This window comes from Corvus hawaiiensis, chromosome 21 (assembly GCF_020740725.1).
Source record: "Corvus hawaiiensis isolate bCorHaw1 chromosome 21, bCorHaw1.pri.cur, whole genome shotgun sequence".
NCBI classification, from domain to species: domain Eukaryota; kingdom Metazoa; phylum Chordata; class Aves; order Passeriformes; family Corvidae; genus Corvus; species Corvus hawaiiensis.
Window position 1 is genome coordinate 8,800,316 of NC_063233.1, and position 23,814 is coordinate 8,824,129.

Below are 23,814 nucleotides of genomic sequence, written 5' to 3' on the forward strand. Positions count from 1 at the left end.
GGGGTGAAAAACTTACAGCACGGAAATCCCAAATGCCATCAGACAGATCGGGAGGGAACAGCCCTTCAGAAAAGTTGAATATTTTCCTAATTTTCAAAACCACTCAGCAAAGTGTTCTGTGGTCCAGAGTAAGGTTTCTGTGTGAAGAGAAAACCAAACTGCCCTTGGATGTGACAGGCAGCTGCTCCTTGGGGTGGGTTCAATGCCCTGCTCATCTCTCCAGCCTGAAGCGTGAAGGTCTCTACAATTCCTTTACAATCCTTCAATGCTAAAATTGTTTCCAGCACTTTCTGCACTCTAAAGCAGGGAAAGGAAACCAGGGAACATCAGGTTTTTTTCAGAGAAGGATGCTGGTACAGGTAGTTGATGTCTGACAGTTCTCATTCCAGCTTTGCATCCATTTCTGTAAATCCAAAATGTGCAGCCTTAGGTAGATTTGTGTCCTGCTGCTGATTGCTGTGTTTCTATCACCAAGACAGAAAATGGGTTTTCAATACCAGCCACTCTAAGACTGGCCTGAATTCCCTCTGTGATGCTGTGTCCTCTAGAAAGATGGATTAATTACTGACTTGAGGCTGGGAATTATTTTTCCATCCAGGTAAATGTGCAAGATTTTGGGTTGACTGCAGTGAAGGAGTTTCAGTATAAAAGCCCTTTACGAACAGCCTGTTCCTGGTTGTTTCTATCAATGTGAAACACATTTTGGCCTTTCTCATTTGTTTTTATTCCCGCTGTCTACTTTTCTCCAGAAGTGACTTAAAACTTGGGAGCAAAGCAAAAAAACAAGCCTGGAGTTATTCATTTAGAAAGTGTCATGCAGCGAGTGAACAAAGGCCATTTTAAATGGAGAGTCCTCGAGGGAGCAGAGCACAGGCTGGCTCATGCACTCAAAATTATCAGCTGAACCTCCAAATATTGTCAGGCCCTGGGAGGAGGAGAGGGTGGAGGAAGGCAGGTGGGAGCTGGGTTTGCAAATCAGCATTTGGTGGGGAGAACATCTGTGCAGGTGCTGCCTGGCAGGGTGTGGGAAGTGTGAAATATCTTCTGCAGTATGTGCTGGATGTTTGTTTGATGGGAAGTTTGTCCTGGCATTGTTAATTGGAGATAATCAGGCACATGCCCCTGTGGGGAGAGCACCTGGAGTGGCTCTGCACAGCCAGCACTGCACCAGGAAGGGCAGAGGACTGGGCTGGGCTCATTCCCAGTCTGGGTGGAGAGGGATCATGGCTCTGTTTGCACAGGGCAGGGGTGCCAGAGGGGGAATTCACAGCCAGTGCTGGCTGGCATCACCCCACTGGTGCTCATGGGGTTTTGGGGGTTGCTCTCAGGTCGGTCTCTACCCCTGAGAGATACCTGTAAGAGGAGAGAGTGGAAAACTGCCGTGGATCTGCTGATTTATGGCTGAAAATCCACCGATATTTAGCTGAGCCTCTCAGCCTCCAGAGCTGGCTTTTCCTCACAGTGTCCCTGCTGCCCCCCTCAATCCCACAGGAGCTGCTGTCCAACCCAGGGCACAGCAGGGGTGCAGCTCTGTGGCTGTGTCCCACCTCTCTTTGGGGCAGCACTTGGACACCACATAAATGTCCCTTCCTCTTCCTCTGCAGGTGAATCTGGTCCTGAACGAAGGCAAATCCCTGGGCCTCATGATCCGAGGAGGAGCAGAATATTCCCTGGGCATCTACATCACGGGTGTGGACAAAGGCTCTGAGGCAGAGAGCACTGGCTTGAAGGTGAGAGTGATCCCAGAGGGGGTGGGCAGTGACACAGGAACGTGTCCAGGTGGGTTTGGGATGTCTCCAGAGAGGGAAACTCCACATCCTCCCTGGGCAGCTATTCCAGAGCTCTTCCACCCTCAGGGAAAGAATTTCTTCCTCATGTTAAAGTGGAACCTCTTGTGTTTTAGTTTGTGGTGTTGCTGCTTGTCCTCTCACTGAAAAGAGTCTGGCACCATCCTCTGACACCTCTTGGAGATATTTATATGGATTGATGGGATCTCCTCTCAGTCCTCTGCTCTCCACACTGACCAGGCCCAGCTCCCGCAGTCTCCTCATCACAAAGTCCCTCTCACCTTGCTGAGCTGGCAGGGAGGAGTTTTCCATTAAAGATCCTGGTCTGGTGCCCTCTTCCTTCATCCTGCATCCAAAGCCGCTCGGTTTGGAGCCAGTGCTGTGCTCGAGGTGCTCTCACTGCCTGCAGGGCACGATTTTAGAGGCCAGCTCTCAGCTGGGGGGTGCTGGCTCCTCCTGAAGCACTGGCATTCACAGGGATCCTGTGTTACCGAGCAGAACCAGCGGGATCACCCTCGGGATAGGGATGCCTTAAGAACCTATAAATGAAACAACACACCCTTCCCAGGTAACATCAGTGGAGGAGGTCATATAAAGGTTGGTCTTTACTGGAGGCCTCTGGGGCAAACATGGAAAATGTCCACGAAAGCCCACCCACACGGGGTGAGCGCAGTTTTTATATGTTTAACAAATTAGCATAATTGACAAAAATCCCTAGTTAGTAGCACAAGAGGTGATGCAATTTCCCCCCCAGGTCAAAGCCCCTTCTAAATCCTCCCCCCTCAGATGGGACTGAACTTTGTTGATGAAAATGTGTCTGGAAGAGCTGGTTTTGGCCTTGGTTCCCGAGGAGAACCGAGATGGGATAGGGGCTTTGGAAGGTGTTTTGTCTTTCTGCTTAGGGAAAAAGTAGGGAAAAGCACCGGGAGAACTAGCCATGGATACACCAGGCTACAGAGCTCCAAATGTATGTGTGAAGAATACAGAGGATATATAAAAGAAAAAAGACAAAAAACATTAGGCATCAACAAAACAGGGCTGATCCTCATCCATCAGCAGGCTGGCCTCGGCTGCATCCACCTCAGTCCACACTCAGGTTCCTCAGCGATGCTCTGGGGTTTGGCTGGGCCCTTCTGAAGCTGCACTGCTCAGAGTTGGCTGCAGAGCTCTTGTGAAGGGAGATCTACACCTCACTCACCCCGTCACGTGCACACACATCACCCCGAGCTCCTCCAGCCTTCCCTGGAGATCCCAAGATGTTCCCTTCTCTGAACAGCCTAGGGTCACAGCTGATCCTGGAAGGGACATTTGGGGTTAAAATTGTGTGTGTTCACCAGTGAAATGAGTTGGAAAGGGAGCCACTGGAGGGATCTGTGTGCCACTCAGGGATGGGGCACGTTTGACTCCTCAGGCTGGATCATTTTACTTCAGTCAATGTTTCTTTTCTGGTGTGTTTTTCTCTCGAAATGACCCAATTCCCTGCAATGATATCCAATCACTGCTTCCTCCAGTGCAATCTCATGGGCTCTGAGGGTCAGTTCTTTCCTATTCCTTATGTCAGTCGACATCTGATGGATGTTAAACTCTGAAATGTTCTCCCAGTCCCCTGGGCTGGTGCTGGGCTGCTGAGGGTGAGGGGTGATCTGCTCTGATCCCCTCTCTGTCTGTGCAGGGAGGCATTTCTTGGACTCACTGATCCTAAAGGTGTTTTCCAACCTAAAATTCTGTGATTCTGTGATTTCTCCATCGATCAGCCCTGGCCTATTTAGGGCTCAGCCTTAGCTTTGTTCAGTGGCCCCATAAAGTCCCTTAAATCTGTCAAAGCTGGCAGCACGAGCTGGGGCCGGTCTGGTGGAGAGGGCTGGGACAGACACGATCCTGTCCCTCAAATTGTTGTGGCACTGAGGTCACCAGGGTTCCCTTCGTAGCCAAAGAGACTTTTAGGGGAAATGCAGCCACTGCTGAGCTGTCCTGAGCGCTGCAGACTCCTGTTTCCCTTTTTGTCACAGAATAAAAACGCTGCACTTGGAGGTTTGGATCAATCCAAGTTTTAATCTCTCTCAGGTTCTAAGCAGGAAAATGGACCCTGGGCCATGAGGGGGTCGCTGGGGCATGGGACAGGGACTGTAGGAGCATCCTAGAGATGGCAGAGTGCTTTTCAGGCAGCAGAAATGCTGCTGGAAGCTCCCTGCAGATCCTTGGTCTCTCCCAGAGTGCAGGATGCTCCTCTGGGCTGGCACCTCTGCCCACACCCCTGGCTGGCTGCCCAGCTGTGTCCCAGGGATGTCGGTGGCAGTGCTCTGGGGCACCAGGATTTCAAGGCAGGGACAAAAAGAGGCACAGGACAATTTGTTTCTGCTTGGTAGAGCTGGAAAAGGGAGGGACTGGCTGGAGGTGCCATGGGTGACCTTGCTGATGCCACCATTTGTCCCCTGTGCCAGGGTCAGGATCCATCTCCTAAACACCAGAAGCCTGAAGGTTTAAACACAGGATAAGAAAAAAGAAGCTGCATTGTTCTCCTTGGGGGTTTTTGTTCCTGTTTGATTCCGTACTACTCCAAATCCCCGGTTTTGCTGCGCTGGGGAAATCGCTGCTTTTCTTTCTTTTCCATCCCCCTGCCAGTGAGCTCAGCAGAGGAGATGCCACAGGGACAGTCCCAACAGCAGAACACCCAGCTGAATCCCTCCATCCTCATCCCATGCCTGCTTGGAATGCCAGGGAATAACCACACTCAGCACCCGGAGCAGTGCCAGTTCCCTGTCCCTGTCCCCCCAGCTCCTGCCACTGTTGTTTGCACACCTGAGCCTCTGCTTGTTGATTCTGGAGATCTCCCTCCTCGCTGCTCTGTTCTCCAGGCAGTGATTTGTGTGTCCAGCAGGCTCCTGCTGTGCTCAATGTCAGCCTTGGTGTGATTTCAGGTCCTCACAGGCATTTCCCACCCTGATTTGTGTGTGCTACGGGCTGTAAATTTAGTGCTGCCTGGAGGTTTGGGGGCACAAAAGGCCTTTTATGTCCTGCTGTTAGACATGGTTGGGTGTAGATTGCTGCTCCAGGAGGTGGTGGAAGGGATGTGATGCCACAAGGAAGCAAGAACTGGTGGATAAATGTGATTTCCAGGTAATTTGTTGCTTTCTAAAATGGAAAAATTGGGGGTTTGTTGAATGTGGGCTCAACACAGCCTCGCTGGGTTGATGGGGAGGTTCCTGCTGACTTCCCAGGAGTGGATCCTTCTGTGGGGTTTGCTGCTTTCTCTAAGTTCGTTACCAGAATTGAGCTCATTCTGAGGTGATGTTTAGATGAGACACAAGAATTCCTTCCCTGGGAGGGTGGGCAGACCCTGGCACAGGGTGCCCAGAGCAGCTCGGGCTGCCCCTGGATCCCTGGCAGTGCCCAAGGCCAGGCTGGACATTGGGGCTTGGAGCAGCCTGGGACAGTGGGAGGTGTCCCTGCCCATGGCAGGGGTGGCACTGGATGAGCTTTAAGATCCCTCCCATCCCAAACCCATCTGTGATCTTGCCACACATTCCATTTTTACCTCCTGGTATCTATGGCACCAAATCAGAATTTTAGACTGTTTTAATAATAACTAAAATAAATAATCAATATTTTACACTTCCCTTAAATTTTGCTCGAAGGGCAAACAAAAGGCATCGAAAGCCAGGCAAAACCAAGGGGCTTTCTCTGAGGCCCAGAAGCTTTTGCCAGCTCTGGGAACAGGGACCAAAGTCCTGGATGAGGGTCCCAGAGGAGCTCCAGCCCTGCTGTGCTGGTCCAGGTGCTGCTGTCCTGCTCCCTCAGCAGGCAGAATTCCAGCAGAAACCAGGCTGGGTCTCTGCAGTCAGTCAATAACTAAATATTCATAGTCTTGGCCTTGGCCTTCTTGATGTTTATTCATTCATGAAACTTCTGACAATGTGTTCTTCGGGCATGTTTTAAAATCTGCTGCCTCCGAGGAAGTTCTGAGAGTGAAAAGTGGGGGTTAGCAGAGAGCTGCAGAGGAGGGAGGTGAGTCAGCCTTGTTTGCTTTCAGCTTCTGTCCTTCCTGCCTCCTTCATGACATTCCCAGCGGTGCCATGCACGAGCTGAGCTCCTGATGCTGTTCCTGGCTCTGCTGGCCCTGATTTCTTCCTTGTTCATTTTTCCTGGTGCTGTTTCTTGTCAGTGGGGTTGGGGTTTTTTTTCCTTCTTAAGCAACTTTTGTTTTCTCTCCTTGACCTTTAAATCAGAAATAGTGGATTTCAGGGAGCTTGCTTTGAGCAAACAACTCAATATTGAGTTCCCAGAATGAGGGCTGGGGTGAGAAGGGCTGCCACGATCCGTATTTATCCAGATATAAGAGGAGAGGGAAAGGGAGACTGTAAATAGGGAGAGGTGGATGATTTTACATCAGCAGTGGCTGTCACAGAACAGAGAGTAATTTAAGCTGGAGAACATCTCCAAGATCATCATGTCCAACCATTCCACCACTGACCCATGTCCCCAGCTGCCACATCCACACGGATTTTAAATCCCCCCAGGGATGGGGACACCACCACTGCCCTGGGCAGCCTGTGCTGGACAACATTCTCCTTATTTTCCCTAAGATCCAATCTAAACCTCCCCTGGCCCAGCCTGAGGCCGTTCCCTCTCCTCCTGTCCCTGTTCCCTGCGAGCAGAGCCCGACCCCCCCGGCTGCCCCCTCCTGTCAGGGACTTGTGCAGAGCCACAAGGGACCCCCTGAGCCTCCTTTGCTCCAGGCTGAGCCCCTTTCCCAGCTCCCTCAGCCGCTCCTGGGGCTCCAGCCCCTTCCCTGGACACAATTTGGTGCCATCTGAAAACTCCCTGGGGGTGCCCTCAATCCCCTCATCCCAAAAGCCTTGAAAGCTGCTTTGTGTTTGAGGTCTGGACACAGGAAAAAATGAAGTAAAAGCCTTGTGGCTCCCTCAGAGTGTGGGGGATGAGCTGCACAGTGAGAAAGTCACCAAGGAGATTCGTGGTACCCAAGATATGGCATTTCTCCTGGTCCTTCCAATGTTGTCACCTTGATGGGGACAGAAAGCTGAGAGGCAACCAAAATCCTCCCCCCAGCAATGCCACAACCACTGCCACGCCCAGAGAGCCCATTCCCTGCCTGGGCTTTCATCTCCACTCTGTGCCTGGACTGTTCCTCCTCTTTGGGCTGCCCAGTGTTTGGGGAAAGGGCCCATTTTCAGACAGCCGCAGCACCCCTCATTCCCTGCCTTGCTCCCAGATCTGTCCTGGATCCTGTGTTGGACATGGATCATCTGCCCTGACCCGTTTCCCTCCTGGAAAAGCTGAGCACTGCCTTATTTTTCCACAAGCCTTAATTTGGTCAATTCCAAATTGATCCATACATTTTCCTGCCCGTATTTTTAATTTCTTGAGGGGCTTTTGGTAATTATTTGTGCTGGAGAGAGGCTCCTTCTACTTTAGTGGTATCTCCAGCATCATTTAGCCTCTCTCCTGGCCTTTTAGTGGCATTAAAGAGGACTGATGCCAGTGCCAACCCATTTGGCATCCCCTTGGCCCTGTTATTCCCAGCTCAGTTTGGTGTCATTTAACATCAACTCGCATTTAAAATCTCTCGCCTATTTTTCTGTCTGTGTGATTGAATTTCTCCCAGAGCCAATTCTGATTATTTTTAGGAGCTCAGAACCCTTGTCTGAAGCCCATTAAGTTTCTCTTGACTGCGCCTCCTCTTCCCCACTGTCTCCAGAAGGAGCAGGAGCCAAGGCTGTCATCGAGGTGTTCTTTCCAAGCTCTCTTCCTGTCACAGTCTGTCACCTTTTGCATGTCACGTTCAGCCCCTGCATTTCAGGCTACATTTTTCCCTAGGAAATGAGAATAATCTACATTTTCCGAGGTGTTCAAGCATTCAGCGTGTCCTGGGTATCCACCCACCACAGCTGAAAAGTAATTCCTGAAATATCCATGGCAATAGTTTTCCTGTGTTTTATTGTGACTATTTTTTTTTTTAATGTCTTTTTATTACTTCTTTTATTCTGTGCCATTTTGGAGCTGTGAATCCAGCAAATCATTTCTCAGGGTCAGCTTTTGCTCTGGTAAATGGTTCTTTTTCATCTCTGCAGTTTTTTTGTTACTTCTCCACTTGTCTTTGACTTTGGGGCTGGGAAAATATAATTATTGTCTATGTTAATTAGCAAAAAATCCCGGACCCCTCTGGTCTCCCTGATGTTACAAGAGCTTGCCAAGCTCCTTCTGGTTCACTCTTAAAAGGAGAAATTAAAGAAAGATTATTAAACCTGTGTAACTGTCCTGAACCAAAAAATCATGAAAATTTAATCCCTGCTATGGAACACTATTAAAGATACGTAATTGCAATAAAACTGCCTAATCAAATTGGGATTTTTATTGTTTTGGTGCTGCAGTGAACCAGCAAAAGGCATTTCAGGGCACTGCCTGATGGATCAGAAAGACCTGGAGATGATACTCCTTGCACCTGAGCGGGTGTTTCTCTTGGCAGTTTTTAATTTCCCTCCCGTGTTATGTGAGCAGTCAGCGATTTTCTGACAGGGGATTTAAAGCTGACAGAGCTCCAAGGGAACCTGAGGTATTTGTGGAGCCGCATGGCTGGGAATGTGGCCATTTGTGTCATTTGCCTTCCCCTGGGCTCCCTCCCTTCCCATTTCTGGGTGTTTTGGGTCACTTCCAACACAAAGCGTCGTATTTTATGATGGAGAATGAGGCAAAGCCACTCGGGGTCCCTGGGTGGAGCTGAATGTGGAGCTGAGCTCTGCTGCATCTGGACTCAATGATCCTAAAGGTCTTTTCCAACCCAAATGATTCCGTGATGCTCCGTTTTTCCCCTCAGGACCACTCTGAGCATCCTCCCAGCCTCACTGCGCCTCCTCTGCCCTTTGAGCAGAGGGAAGGGTGAACAGGAGCCCTTCTCTGGCCTCTCATTATTGCCAGCAGTATTTTGTAGAGCTCCATCCAGTCCCACCCCCATCATCTCCTCTCTAAATTTAACAGGCCTAATCTCTTCCATCTGTCCTTTCACAGGCACCTTCATCTGCCTCTGATTATTTTTGTTTCACTTCTCTGCAACTTTTCCCTCCCTGTGTCTCCTTGCTGGGAGGGCAGAGAAGAAAACCCCACTGTGTTTTGGTGGAGCTGAGCTGAGGCCTGTGGTTAAGCAAAGATAGGAAAGGGCAGTTTCAAAACTGTGCTTTATCAGAAAAAGGGTGAATTGTGATACGGGAGTGAGGAGGAGCAGCTCTGGATGCCCTGGAAGCGCAGAGGAAGAGGAGCTGGGATGAAGGGTGAAACACCAGATGGGTGCTGTGTCTCAGACAAGGCCTGGCTGTCAGGGAAGCTCCTCATTCCAGCAAAGGCCTTGCCCACAAAATGAAATCTCTTAGGAGCAGCTGGGGAGGAAACAGGAGAGGGGAGATGGAATGCAGCTGTCCCAGATGCTGCAGTTTGCAGAGTGCTGGAGGCTGTGGTGAGACCCTCCCTGCTGCATGCAGAGATCTGAGGTTTGGGGCTTCCACAGAGGGTTCCTGGCCTCCCGGAGCAGCAGGAGGGACTGGGGCTGGAGGCCTTGATGTTCTTTGGGGTTGGTCTGGTTGATGGAGGAGACTGGGCAGATCAGTCTGAGTTGAGTTCCTCAACAGGCTCCTCCAGGCATCACAGACTGGTCCTCACTGGCTCCCAGCTTGAGGGCTTGGTCTCCATCCAGCAGCATTTTTTTTTTCCCCTGGTCCCTCCAGTTGCTGTGTCCCTAATTTGGTGCTGGGTTAGACTGGGCAGCTCCTCCCTGCTGGGAGAGGAAGGTGTTATTCCCAAGAGGAAAGCTCCATGGACTTGCCAGGTTCCCCCCATCCTGATTCCACAGGTGGGAGACCAGATCCTGGAGGTGAATGGCCGGAGCTTCCTGAGCATCCCCCACGACGAGGCCGTGAAGCTGCTCAAGTCCTCCCGTCACCTCATCATGACGGTCAAGGACATCGGGCGCCTGCCCCACGCCCGCACCACCGTGGACGAGACCCGCTGGATCACCAGCTCCCAGCTCGGAGAGACCCTGGTCAGCTCAGCAGGGTATGTGCCCAGGGAGCTTTTTGAGGGGGGGTCTGTCAGCTCAGAGTCCCTGGGGATGCTCGTGCTTCCCTGGGAGGGTGGGGACCCCCAGCCTGTCCGTGGAGCTCCCAGTTCTGGGGTCCATTGAAGCATCTCTGGCCTGTAAGGTGGAGCAGGTCTGGACAATATTGTGCTGTCCCTTCCCCTTCTCCCAGGCCAGAAGCTTTTGGCTCTCCAGAGAGGAGAGAAGATGCCAGGTGTGGTGCCAGGCACTCAGTGCTAACTGGTCTTCTCCCTCCTCGCAGGGCAGTGGGTGACCATGCTATGGACGTGGCAGCCAGGGTAAGACATTCCTGATGCCTTGGGAAAAAATCTCATTGCTATTGTGTTTTATTTTCTGTGGGAGGGAGGGATCTGTGCTCCTGGTTTCAGCAGGGTTTTAATGGGCCTTTCTGCTCCCCGCCCCGTGTTGGGTTAGGGTTCTGCTGGGTTCTGCAGACAGTGACACAGTGGTGTCCCCTCTCCTGTGTCACTTCTGAGCACATCTGGTGCCCTCTGGCCTGGCAATGAGCACCTTAATGGGCAAGGGGCAATGATCACCCATGGGCAAGGACCGTGGGCACCCCCTCCACCCTACCATGATTCCTTCCTCATGGTGGCTGTCTCTGGGCCCTGGCAGCTGCTGGGATCTGTCCCAGCCCTCTGCAGCTCACCAGGCACAGGGACTCATCCCGTGCTGTGCCTGCAGCCCCGTGCCAGCATCTTCTCCCCACACCTCTTTGCAAAGCACATTGCTTTTAAATGGAAATGAAGCAGGGAGGTTTCACAGGTGGCTCTCGATGATAACAGCTTTGTACTCTTTGCTGGCAAAACATCTTCCCCAGCCTCAGCTCCTCTCTGTCTCTGGGATAGTCAGGGTCTTGTCTGGCTCTGTATCCCTGTGCCAGCTCTGCCTGGGAGGAAACAGCAAGGATCTCCCCTCAGAAATCCCTCTCAAAGGAAAAACGTCTTTCATATGCAGCCAGGCTTGTCTCTCCCTGGGGCTCCTTTGGTTGCCAGTGGCTCTTTCTTCACCGAGGTCTGCTTCAAGCTGGCAGTGGGGGTAAATGTGCCTTTTCCACAGGATGGGGAGCTGGCCTGTCTCCCGTGGCCCCAGTTCCCCCAGCTCTGCCAGGGAGGAGCACAGCCTGGGGTTAAATCAGTGCCTGGGTGGGGGACAGTTGCTGAAAAGGGCTGGGAAGCTGTTTTGTTTTTCAACTGGTGCTGCATGAACTCAGAGAATCAGAGTATCACAGAGTATCCCGAGCTGCAAGGGACCCACCAGGATCATCCAGTCCAACCCTGGCCCTGCACAGACCCCCCAACAGCCCCACCCTGGGCATCCCTGGCAGCGCTGTCCAAACGCTCCTGGAGCTCTGGCAGCCTCGGGGCCGTGCCCATTCCCTGGGGAGCCTGGGCAGTGCCCAGCACCCTCTGGGGGAAGAACCTTTCCCTGCTCTCAGCCTGAGCCTGCCCTGGCCCAGCTCCAGCCGCTCCCTGGGTGCTGTCCCTGGCCCAGGAGCAGAGCTCAGCTCCTCTGATCATGGCTCTGCAGCTACCCAAAAAAGTGGTGACACTGAACAGCCTTGCTGATGAATTCCTGAGGATACCTCCTTCCAGTCATTCCCAAAATCCTCCTTCCAGTGTGATTCCCAGCTCCACCACAGGCAGTGTCTGACACGCAGGCACAGAGGGCTGGTGGGCAGAGCCCAGAGCAGGGACACTCCTTGGTCCAGCCCGGCTGTCTGAGCAGAGCACTGCCCTCCTTCCCACTGCCAACCCCTTGGCCTCCCAGCCTGTCCCCTGTCCCCTGCAGCCCGTGTTCTACCGGGGGCTGGCCGGCTCGCAGGTGACCCTGAGCACCATGGTGAGCCAGACCCGCGTCATGCTGGAGGAGCAGGCCCGGCACCTGCTCAACGAGCAGGAGCGGGCCACCATGGGCTACTACCTGGACGAGTACAAGGAGGGCAACATCTCCGTGGACGCTCTGGTCATGGCACTCTTCGAGCTGCTCAACACGCACGCCAAGGTGAGGCCCACGCCAGGGCAGGGACGGCTTCTTGGGCCTGGTGGGCTGAGCAGAGTCACTGGCACAGTGTGGACATGGTCACAGTGTGGACATGGTCACAGTGTGGCCCAGTGATCTGCTCAGGGAAAGGGGGAGGTTATGGAAGCCAAATCCACATTATCATGGAACCATCACAGATTCCCAGACTGGTTTGGGTTAAAAGGGAGCTTAAAAATCATCTCTTTCCACCCCCTGCCATGGGCAGGGACACTTTCCACTATCCCAGGTTGCTCCAAGCCCTGTCCAGCCTGGCCTTGGACACTTCCAGGGATGCAGGGGCAGCCACAGCTGCTCTGGGCACCCTGTGCCAGGGCCATTCTGGGGGATGCAACCTGGTGTTCAGTGGCAGAGGAGCTTCTGGTCACATTTAGGACCAAACCTCCTGCATTACCTGCCAGTAAATCTCATTGCCACTGCTGCCCATGGTGGGAGGGAGGTCTCCAGCTTCCCAGGAACGTGATTGTGCTCCAACCTGTCTCTGGCTGTGTGTGCCTGGCCAGTTCTCGCTGCTCTCCGAGGTGCGGGGGGTGATCTCCCCACAAGACCTCGACCGCTTTGACAACCTGGTGCTGAAGAGGGAGATCGAGTCCATGAAGGCCCGGCAGCCTGTGGGGCCCAGCACCGACTCCTACTCCATGATGTCCTACAGCGACACCGTCTCGTCCTCCAGCAGCCACTTCACTGCCACCACCGTCAGCTCAGCCCGGGTAGGTCCCTCCTGCCTGATCCCGCTCCTTTCAGCACCTCCTCCTGGCAGTCCTGCAGCAAACTGCTTTCCCTGGAGCGGTGTAAAGGCATTTACCCCACAGGGAACCCTGTCTGATCGGTTTCCCCTATGGACTCCCCCAAAGGAATTTTTCCATGCAGTCTGGGTGATTTGTTGGCGATGCCATGACATGTGCTGGGTATCTCTGTGCTCCTGACACTGAGGTGCTGCTGTCCCCTGCTTGAGGGCTGCGTGTCCCTTCATCCCAGTGAGGGATGGAGCCTGCCTTGCTTCCAGAAATCCACTGGAGCTGCACCCACACTGAAATCCCGGCAGTGCACCGCTGCCATGCCGTGCCTGCTGCTCATCACCAGCTCTTCAGTCACCTCCCTGAAGATGCTGCCTGCCTGCTCCCCATCCCAGTGGGAGCCACAGTGGCCAGGCAGCTGCATCCCATTCCTAGCCCATTCTCCAGCACTCGGCAGCAGCAGCAGCAGCAGCACTCCCACGTCTCTGCCAGGCCCCTGTCTCACGCACCGTCTAATTAAGTTACTGTAATCACCTCAGACTGTGCAGGCACTCAGCCCCCAAATTAATTTCCTCGCCATAAAATGCCTTTCATCATAAATGCATTAGTAACCTTGGAAATTAAACCCTTCGTGGAAAGGAGGAGGAACAATGGGCTCTGTGCTGGTTCCTCAGCAAGGAAAGCAGCCCGCGGTGCTGGGATGGGGCTGGGGAGGGTCCACCCTGAGGAGGGGGCTTTCCTGGGCCTCTGCCTGCCTGTGAGAGGCCTCAGAGCATGTCAGAGCATCAGAGCTGTGCTTTTGTCCTGTTAAATCCACAAGTACCCATAGCAGAGCCACCTGCTCTGGTCAGGAGGGATTTCAGTGAGATCCTTTCTGGATCCACATAAACAAAGTGAGTTTGGCTCTGCTCTCCAAGGAGCTGCTGGGAAAATTCTTCTGAGGGCTGGCGCAGGTCTGCCAGGACTGTGTGCTGAGCGTGACACCCTGCTCTCAGGCTGTGCCCGTGCCCGGGGCTGGTGCCACGTGCTCCCAGGTGTGCTTCCTGCTGCTCGGCATGTGCCAGGCATGGCTGCTGGGTCTGATGTGTGAGCAATGGCCTGACCCCACCTGGCACATGAGCCCAGAGCTCGGGGAGAGACACCAGGGTGCTGCTGCGGCACAGAGAAGGGAGTGGGCACTGCTTTAAAAGTTTCCTTCAAGAGCAGTGTCCCTCAGTGCCACTGCAGGGCATCCCTGGCTGTGTGGCACCTCTTCCCATGGGTGTGAGAACACACCCTGCTCCAGGCGCTGCCCGGTGATGGGAATGCTGGCGCTGCAGATGGTTGTGCCCACTCGTGCTGAAACAGCTGCCAAGCACCAGCTCACGGTGGATGGGTGCTTGGATAGCAGGAGAGATGCAGGGCAGGGCTCCCAAACTGCTCTCTCTGCCCTCAGCCCCTGCTGCTGTTCCCCTCCCCAGCACCCCTCTCAGGAGGGGCTCACTCCAGCCTTCCCACCCAGCCCTGGATGCCGCTGGGTGTGGATTCTGCAGGGAGGCTTTTGGGGTTGGGATTTGCTCAGCTCGCTCGTTTGTTCTGCACCTTCCCTGACGTTCCATTTTCGCTTTTTTGCTTGTTTTCCTCTGCCCTCCCCCTGGCACATCCCCAGGAGCGGCTCCTGTGGCTCATAGACCTGATGGAGGTAGGGGCTGCAGGGGCTGGGTCAGTGTGTGTGTGTGGGCAGGGAGAGGGCCGGGCTGGCCAGGGAGGGCTGCGGCTCCTGCACGTGCACGGCCACCTCTTGCCACCCATCTCTGCTTTCCTCCCGTGGCTCTGCTGAGGAGAGCTCCTTCCCCCAGTCCTTGGCGCTGCAGTGCACACAAGGCTCAGCTTGAACCAGACCCAGCTGCTACCTGAGGGCCACGGACACCTCGGGGATGGGGTTTTGGAGCCTGTCAGAGCCCAGCCTGCCCTCCCTGCCCTGCCTGCTGCTGGGCTGTGTGGCTGTGTGGGCACCCTGGCTAAATACCAGTAGAAAAATCATAGAACACAGAATGGTTTGGGTTGAAAGGACATTTAAAGTCCATCTAATTCAACGCCCCTGCAGTGAGCAGGGACATCTTCCACTATCCCAGGTTGCTCCAGCCTGGCCTTGGATGTTCCCAGGGATGGGGTAGCCTCAGGTGCTCTGGGCACCCTGTGCCAGGGCCTTACCTCCCTGTGAAAAAACATTTTCCTTCTATCTAATCTAATCTAATCTAATCTAACCTGCCCCTATTTTAGTTTAAAACTATTCCCCTTCGTGTTATCACAACAAGCCCTGTTAAAAAATCTGTCCCCATCTTTCTTAGAGCCCTCTTTCAAGTAGTGAAATGCCACACAAGGTGTGTGCAGAGCCTCCTCTTCTCCAGGCTGAGCAGCCCCAGCTCTCTCAGCTGGCTGCTCACATCCCAGCACACCTCAGGATGGGGCAGAATTTTCCTCGTGGGCCGTGAGTGTGCAGAGATCCGTGGGCAGTTCAGTGCACTCGCAGTGCGTGCGAGAAATCCTCGCGTGGGCTGCAGCAGGGACGTGGCAGAGCCCCAGGAACCCCAGTGCCCATCAGGGCTGGGGGGAGCTGCAGGCTCCAGGGTGTGCAGCTCATTCCCTGCTCCTCGGCCGGGAGGAAATCACAGGGTCAGCGGCAGCACAGAGAGCAAAGGGTGGAGCTGAGAGCTGGGAGAGAGGAGCTGCAGCTGTGAGCTGTGGGAATTCCCTGTGGGAATGGCGCTTATCCAGCTGTAGCATTCCCAGGTGGAGTTTATCCCAGGCACCCCAAACCGTGGGACACTGATCTTTTTGGCTTTGGGACACCAGGCCAGGCCACCTGTCCCGTGGGTTGGCAGGTGAATTTCCACCAAAAATCAGCAGGGTGAGGCTGGGCAGGCCCTGCCGTGGGATAAGGGATTCCGTTAAGGAATGCTTGAAGGATTCTTGGGAATGAGACAATGCTGTGGTTGACAGTGCCAGCCACGGATGCTCAGCCACTGTCTTGAGTGTCACCAGCACCTCCTGGAAATCCTGGGACTCGAGATGAGTCCTGCAGGGCAGAGATTGGCTGCAGACTGCAATAAGCAGGTGCAGCATGTCTGACCAGAGCAGTGGGAATTCCTGGTTTTTCCTGGCATTCCCTTTGTCCCTGCCTCCAGCCCAGCCCTCAGTGTTGGGATGAAGGAATTGATATCCCTGTAGGTTTTGTTTTTCCTCTCCACCACCTCCTGGCAAAGCTGCTGCCATCCAGAGGTGTCTTCTCCTCCCAGGGCTGGTTCCAGAGGTGCTAGCTTACCCCAGCTCCCTGGGATATCCCACCTGGAGGGTTCCCACGTGCTGGGAATGATCCTCTCAGAGGATGAGGATGGAGACAGTGAAACCATTGCATGGGGGTCACTGTGCACCCTCAGAGCCCCTAAAATCTGGACCAAGGGCTTGGGGCTCCTCCATCCATGTGGCTGCATTCTGGAGTGGGAGATGGAAGGGAAGAGAGGAGGAAAGCCAGGCTTATTCCCAGGCTGGTGCAGTTGTTCAAAATTGAAACCCCGCAGGACTCAGGCTGAGTAGCTCAGCAAAGCTCTTGTTAGCAGTAACTGGAAATTAGGGGACTGATTTGGAGCTGAGAGGTTAATTAAAGGTTGGGCTTCGTTCCCTGGGGAGGTGTCAGTTTCTCCACCCTTTAATCTGCAAGTGAAAACTGTCTGCCTGTCTGAAAGATGCTCTGCAGCTCCCTCACTCCTGCTGGGGACTCTTTGTAGGATAAGAAGGACAAACATTTCCCAGCTGCTCTGAGAAGGGGCTGGAACGGCCTCACCTGGCCCCAGTTTCTGTGGAGAACTGGAAAATAGATGGGGTAGAGGAGCAGCAGGGAGCAGTTTCCTCAATAGAGACTCATTTTTCAGGGCAGTGGCTTCCATGAATCTTTCCAGGGAAATCCAGGAAGGCACAGCCTGGAAATAGCCAATTCCTGAAAGCAAATGTGCTTAAAAGCCATCGTGTTTTATGGCCCAGAGCAATCACTGCTTAATTGCTTCTGCCCCCGAAGAACTGAGCCTGGGGAAAGGCAAATCTCCTGCTCACACCCTGCAGCAGCCAGAGCTGCCCTGAGGAGGAGCAGCAGCATCAGTGTCCCTGGCAGTGGCACTGTGGGCACAGGGACAGCTGCTGTGCCCACCCAGCATCTGCAGAGGAGCCACAGCTCAGGGCAGACTGGTCCTTGCTGCCAGGCCTGAGCTGGGGGACGTGGCCTGTGATGGGCACAGGGTTGGGAGACATGGCCCTGGGAGGTTTTAGGGGGACATCGGGCAGATTCTTCCCTTTTTAGTAGTGACACAACTGTGACAGTTTGGCTGCTCCCAGTCCTATTCCCCAGAGCAGCTGTGGCTGCCCCTGGGTCCTTGGAAGTGTCCAAGGCCAAGTTGGACAGGGCTTGGAGCAGCCTGGGACAGTAGAAGGTGTCCCTGCCCATGGCAGGGTGTTGGAATTAGATGATCTTTAAAATCCTTTTCCAACCCAAATCCTTCCGTGCTTCCCATTTAAAAGCCACCTGCCCTTATGTTGGAATAATTGAGGATGAAGCCACCCTTTGCCCGAGGAAGGAAAGTTTCCCAAGCGAAGCCTTTACCTGTCACTCCCTGAACAAGCTGTTTCTTTGTGTTCCCATTCTCCAGGGCTCCTTCAGAAGCCACGGAGATAAAAGCACTTTGCATCAATGTTTTTGCTGTTCCTCTAATGGTCTTAATTGTCTCCCATGTCTATTTTGGGAGGCGAACATCTCACAGGCACAGCAGCAGCCTCCAGCAGCTGGGGGGGATGCAGATGCAGCGGCGTTTCAGCTAATCAGCTGTTTACCCTGCAATAAACAGCAGGCACTCACACACAAACCGTGCCCTGCCCCATCCACACAGCCCTGCGAGTGTGACAGGAGCCGAGTTCAGCCTTTCTGAGCAGCAGCAGCCTCTCTGCAGAGCAGGAGTTGCTGCGGGAGGGGGGCCTGAGACTGAGTTTGCCCTGGCAGGGGCACCGGGGGAGCTGGGGATGTCCCCCCGGCAGAGGATTCCCTCAGCAGGGCCAGGCACAGCTCTGCTGTGCCCCACACTCTGCCGCCCTGACTTAGCCAGGTGCTCGTTTGCTCTCCTTGGCTGCATCCATGGCCTCTCCCTGGGCCCAGCCCTGCTGACAGATTCCCACAGCCCTTCCGGATTGCTGGAGCTGTGAGATCCTCAGAACGGTGGTGTGGCATTTCCTGGTGACGTTTTTGACTCATAAAGCAGTGGCAGCGGCTTCTCTGTGTCTCAGACCCACTGCTTTGGATGCGGGGAAGGGTTTTAAATTTCTATTTTCCTTCCTTGGGGAAAAAAATCCAGGTATTGAACCTGCAGCCCTCAGGTTCCTGCCTTGCTTCCAAATTCAGCAGGAGGAGCTGATTTGGGCCTAGAGGAGCTCACCCCAACTTACCAGGTCCACAGCATGCTTGGGAGGGCTGGGGGTCTCCAGGGAACCCCCAAGGAGGCAAAAACCTTTGGGTGAGACTGGCCCTGCATGGGGAGGGGTTTGGAGCATCCCTCTGCCCATTCCCTGTGACGCTGGCACTGCGCTGGTGGCTCCTGCTGCTGTGCCACGGCTTTCTCTTCCTTCTCTGCCCTCTCAGAACACGTCAGAGCTGGAGGGAGCTGGGGACTGCCACCAGAGCAGCATCAACACCCTGCCAGACGTGTCCCTGGTAAGGAAAGCCCTGCACGGAGCTGGGTGGGAGCAGGAGGCAAACTGGGGGGTACTGGGATGTGCCTCAGCTTCAGCAGCTCTGCCGTGTCAACCCCCCAGGGGCGTCACTGAACCCAGCTGATCAGATGGGTTTAGGAGAGGGATTCTGGCTGGATAGGAGCAGCCTTGTGCAAACCAAAGCAGAGGTTGGGTGGTTTGTCCTGTAATTGTGCTCATCTGTGAGTCATGTTCTTACGGTCAGAAGGTCAGGAAGGTGTTTCTGGAACATGGTCAGAAGGTGAGGAAGGTGTTTCTATAACAACCAGCTCCTTTAGCCACGGTCAGTGTGAAAAGATGAAGACACTGAGCCTGGGCATGGCATCCTAAAAACTGTTCTTGCTTTGGCAGGATGATCTCTCCTCCTTCCCAGAGGAACCACCCAACTTCAAGCCTCCTCCTCCTCCATCAGCCCCCCAGACCCTGGACCCCTCCTCTGCCCAGCACCGGATCCCAGGGAAGGACAAGCCCAAGCGCCCCTCCTCCGAGTCCTCCCAGTCTGGCCTTTTCTTCGTGGCCCCCCGAAACCCCTCTCCCCCTCCCAACGCCCCCGAGAAGGACACGGTCAGCGTGGCCTCCACGGCCTCCACGTCCACCGAGGATTCCGCCCCCAGCGCCATCTACGCCACCATCTCGCCGTCCCTGCACAGCTCCCGCCGGCCGGCGGACGCCCAGCTCTCCGTGGTCAGCCAGCACCCCATCGGGCCCTTCCCCAGGGTCCAGTCCCCAACCAGATTGAAGAGCCCATCCCCGGAGGGGCTTCAGAGCCCCCCATCCCCCTCCCCTCCTCCCCCACCCCCGCACCCGGCGCCCCCTCCCCCGGACAAGGGCAGCCCCCAGGCCGTGGCCAACCAGCATTTCATCATGGTGGAGGTGCACCAGCCCAACAGCGAGCCCGACGTCAACGAAGTGAGGCCCCTACCCCAGGCCAGAGGTGGGTGTCACCTTAGCAGCCGGGAAAAACCATCCCTGGGGTGTTCCAAGAGAGAGGAACGGGACAGGAGGCAGATCTCAAGGTTTCAGGTCTCATGATGGATCTCATGATCCAAGGGATGGAGCAGCTCTGTTATGGAGACTGAGAGAGCTGGGGGTGTTCAGCCTGGAGAGGAGACGGCTCCAGGGAGAGCTCAGAGCCCCTTCCAGGGCCTAAAGGGGCTCCAGGAGAGCTGCAGAGGGACTGGGGACAAGGGATGAAGGGACAGGACACAGGGAATGGCTTCCCAGTGCCAGAGGGCAGGGATGGATGGGATATTGGGAAGGAATTGTTCCCTGGGAGGGTGGGCAGGCCCTGGCACAGGGTGCCCAGAGCAGCTGGGGCTGCCCCTGGATCCCTGGCAGTGCCCAAGGCCAGGCTGGACACTGGGGCTTGGTCTAGTGGGAGGTGTCCCTGCCCGTGGCAGGGAGTGGGATAAGAGGAGCCTTAAGATCCCTTCCAACCCAGGCCATTCTGTGATCTCAAGGACCAGAAATAATCCTGGTCTTTTCCAATTAACTGTGTATTTTTGGGGGGAGGGGGGGAAGAATCTCATTGTGCCTACACTCAGCTCGGGAGTCACGTTTATCCCGGGAAAAAGAAGTGGAGGTGAGGGAGCAGCGTGCGGGGCTCCATGCGTCCCTCGGAGATGGAGAGGGAAGGGAATCCAGGGGGTCCCTCGGAGATGGAGAGGGAAGAGGGGTCCCATGGGCTCTCGGAGATGGAGAGGGAAGAGGGGTCCCATGGGCTCTCGGAGATGGAGAGGGAAGGGAATCCAGGGGGATCCAGGGGGGTCCCCGGCCCCCCGCGCTGCGGGGCCGACACGAGTGGCAATGTCGCCCTCGTGTGGCACGGTGCCGTCACTGCAGGTCAGTGCGGGCGAGGGGCGGCGGTGCCGCTGTGCCGGACCCCCGGCTCTCCCTGCAGGTGCTGCTGCGCCGCTGCTCCTGGCATTTCCAGTCTCCATCTGCACTTGGCCTTCATCCTCAAAGGGCAGAAAGCTCCTACATGGCAGCGCCTCTTCGCTTGGCTTCGTGCCTGTCTCCTCGCTGACCCTGCTGTGGAGCATGGGCTGCATAAACTGGCCTCTAGCAGGATGCCTGAATTCAGCACTCTCTCCCTCCATCCCAGTTTGGGGTCTGGGTTGGATCCCAGGCGAGAGTTTGAGGCCACTTGTCCCTTGATGCTGCCTGTGCACAGCTCTGCTCTTCTGACTGGGAGCTGCAGTGAGGTTGGGGTCAATCTCTCCTCCCAGGAAACAAGGACAGGACAAGAGGGAACGGCCTCAAGCTGTGCCAGGGGAGGTTCACGTTGGATATTGGGAAAATTTCTTCACTGAGAGAGTGGTCAGGCAATGAGAGAGGCTGCCCAGTGGTGGAGATCCTGTCCCTGGAGGAATTTCAAAGCCGTGTAGATGTGGCACTTGGGGCCACGGTTTAGGAAGTGGCCTTGGCAGTGCTGGTCTTGTGGTTGGACTCAATGATCTGAGAGGGCTTTTCCCACCTAAGCAACTCCATGGTTCTGAAAGGGCCTGCTTGGAAACCTTGCCCTGCAGCCCCGGTGTGAATCCCAGGGAAGCTGCCCAGCCCTGGGAGCAGGAGCTGCCCTCGCTCCGTGGCCCAGGGGCGCTCGGCCGGCCCCGGCCCTGGCACTGCCCGCCCGCTAACGCCGCGTCTCTCCCCAGCCTCCACGCTCTCCCAGCTGTCGGACAGCGGGCAGACCCTCAGCGAGGACAGCGGGGTGGACATCGGGGAGGTCGAGACGAGCGGCAAGGACAAGAGCCGGCAGCCAGGCCCCGGGAAAAGCCGGAGCCTCAAGGAGGCCGCGAGGAGCGAGGGGGTGCCAGAAGGGGCCTCCAAGCCGGTGAGGGGGGCCTGGGGGTGCTGCTCTGTGTGGGAGGGGGCACCCGGGGCTGTGCCCCACTGCCTTGGCTGCCTGTTCCACTCCCTCTGCCCACAGGCAGCAACCACTCGTTTGTGCTTTGCTGGGATATTTATCCTCTTTGCTGAGCCCAGTCAGCTCTCTGGGGGGGCTGAGTTGTGGGGAAAGGGGTCAGGAGTGGATGAGAAGGGCGCTGTAGGGCTGATTCACTCTGTCCTGGGTAAATCCCATCCCTCCCAGCTCCAGCAAGCAGCTGCCTGGGGCATGGGAGAATTCCTGGCTCTAAAGGGACATCCACGGGCCACATGAGTGAAGTCACCCATCGCCCAAAAGGGAAGGTGGCAGCAGCTCTCAGATATAAGCTGGGTGTTTCTGCAGGTGGTGAGGCTGAGGGACACAGGCAGGCAGGCAGGCAGAGAGCTGCTCTGCTCCTCCCCAAACCCTTCCAGACCTGCCCAGAGTTGGGGTTTTGGATGTCAGGAGTCAGAAAGCAGCTGCAGGCTGTGTCTGTCCCTCTGTGGTGGCAGCCAGAGTGTCCCTGCCTGCTGTGGTGCCCTGGCCGAGGGAGCACGGCTGGCACGTGGTGTCCAGGCCCCTTCAGCAGTGCTGCCCTCTGTCCCCACAGCCAGGACTCCTGGAGCCCACGTCGTGTCTGATCCGGGTGTCCAAGAGCGCTCCCACCTTGGGCATCGCCATCGAGGGCGGCGCAAACACGCGGCAGCCGCTGCCCCGCATCGTCACCATCCAGGTAGGGCGGGCTGGGATGGGAGAATTCCATGCCCATCCCATCCCATCCCATCCTTCTTCTCCCTGGACCGGCTGGAGAAAGCCCTTGAGCTGTGGCCACGGGGATTTTGGAGGTTTGTCCCCCACTACAGCCCTGCACCTCCACAGGCACGGTTCTGCTGTGCTGAGGGATGGCATCCATGTCCCGTGGATGATCCCATCCCAGAACACACCTCCTGCGAGCCAGCTATTTGCTCCAGACATCTCAAAGGGGATCAGGGCAGCCCTGAAAGCTTGGCTGCTGTCTCCAGATGTCTGGAAACTGCCAGACAGAGGATTGAGGAGGGGGAATGGTGGATGGGAGCCAGAGAACTGAGCCCTCTGGAGCTGTCCCCCTGTTTGCTGTTTACTTGGGGCAAAATTCAAGTTACTTACGGCAAAAAAAAGCAAAGCCAACTCTGCCTTGGTTATTCTTGGCCACCCCAGCTGGCTTCATGCTCCAGGAGCAAGCAGGGGGGAGAAGCCAAATTCATCCCCTCTCTGCAAAAAGCAAAATATTTCACATCCATCATATCAGATATGAAATATTCCCCATTTTTCCCCTCACCCCTGCTTGATGCAGGGAGTGGTGGGAGCATGAGCTGACACCTCTCTCTCCTGCAGCGGGGAGGCTCAGCACACAACTGCGGGAAGCTGAAGGTGGGACACGTCATTTTGGAGGTGAACGGCACGGGGCTCCGAGGAAAAGAGCACCGGGAAGCCGCCCGGATCATTGCTGAGGCCTTTAAGCTGAAGGAAAAGGACTACATCGATTTCTTGGTCACAGAATTCAACGTCGCCCTTTAGGAGCGGGGCTTTGGCGGATGGGGAGCACTGGGATGGGGATGAAGGACGGCGCCGAGGGGTGACAGCAGCGTCCCACTGCACGCAGCCCTCGCCCGCTGCGCCACCCCGCACGCGCAGACACCCCCGGCTTGTCCCCAACTGTCCCTGCGCCCGCTGCAGACTCGCTGCCTGCATAGGGCAGGCTGAGAACGGGCAGAGATCAGTGCACGTCCCTTGAAGTCCCCATCCCTGTCCTCTCTGGAGCAGGGAACATCCTCTCCCCCTCGGCCAGGCTGGGAGCGGGGTGGGAGGGCGGCAGAGTCTGGGTGTCCCCGCTGTCATTTGAGTGCCACACACAGAGCGAGGTGGGCCCGTGGCTCAGGCTGGAGGGGTTTTTGGGGGGTTGCTGCTCCCTTGGGTGCGTGTCCCCAAGGTGCCCAGGTGGGTGGCACTGGCCATGGGTGGGGATGCAGAGAGAGCAACCGGAGGCCTTGTAAATCGCTGGCAATGTCGTCGTATTTATATATACAGAGCTTGTGCTTTTAATTTTTCAATAAATCTATCAGGGTAGAAAAAAGGCTGTGCTTGGGGGGTGTTCCGGGGCTGGGATGAGGGGATGAAAAGGGGCAGGGGTGCCAGGATATTTTCCCTAATATCCTGGGAGTTGCCCAGGGCTGGCAGGGCGGGTGGGAGTGCAGTGGTGGTGGTGGTGGGCTAGGAGGGGATGCTCTGTGTCAGCCCCATCCCATCCTTGACCTATCCAGTTCTTATTCCCATCCTACCCCATGCCCCATTATCCCCATGTTGCTCCATCCCATCTCATTCTTTCCCATCGCATCTGCTCCTCATTCCTACCCCATCCCTTCCCCATTCTCATTTCAATCCCTGCCAAGGATCCCCGGAATCGGGGATCTCATCCCATCCCATCCCATCCCATCCCATCCCATCCCATCCCATCCCATCCCATGGGAT

General features: G+C 55.5%; 1 protein-coding gene across 3 annotated transcripts in view; it reads left to right on the top strand.

The window, feature by feature from the left end:
* Positions 1-23,419, top strand: part of WHRN (whirlin) — a 46,452-nt gene extending 23,033 nt beyond the window's left edge. Inside the window, exons 3-13 of one of the 3 annotated variants that reach the window (XM_048325565.1) lie at positions 1,605-1,730; positions 9,646-9,848; positions 10,133-10,169; positions 11,662-11,895; positions 12,435-12,641; positions 14,317-14,349; positions 18,328-18,399; positions 18,789-19,371; positions 21,095-21,273; positions 21,917-22,039; positions 22,681-23,419. In XM_048325565.1, the coding sequence (XP_048181522.1) occupies positions 1,605-1,730; positions 9,646-9,848; positions 10,133-10,169; positions 11,662-11,895; positions 12,435-12,641; positions 14,317-14,349; positions 18,328-18,399; positions 18,789-19,371; positions 21,095-21,273; positions 21,917-22,039; positions 22,681-22,863 (1,980 nt within the window). In that variant the 3' untranslated portion in view covers positions 22,864-23,419. The remainder of the gene's footprint in view (positions 1-1,604; positions 1,731-9,645; positions 9,849-10,132; positions 10,170-11,661; positions 11,896-12,434; positions 12,642-14,316; positions 14,350-18,327; positions 18,400-18,788; positions 19,372-21,094; positions 21,274-21,916; positions 22,040-22,680) is intronic. The other 2 variants (XM_048325566.1, XM_048325567.1) reach the window with 2 other exon arrangements.
* The last annotated feature ends 395 nt before the right edge of the window (positions 23,420-23,814 follow it).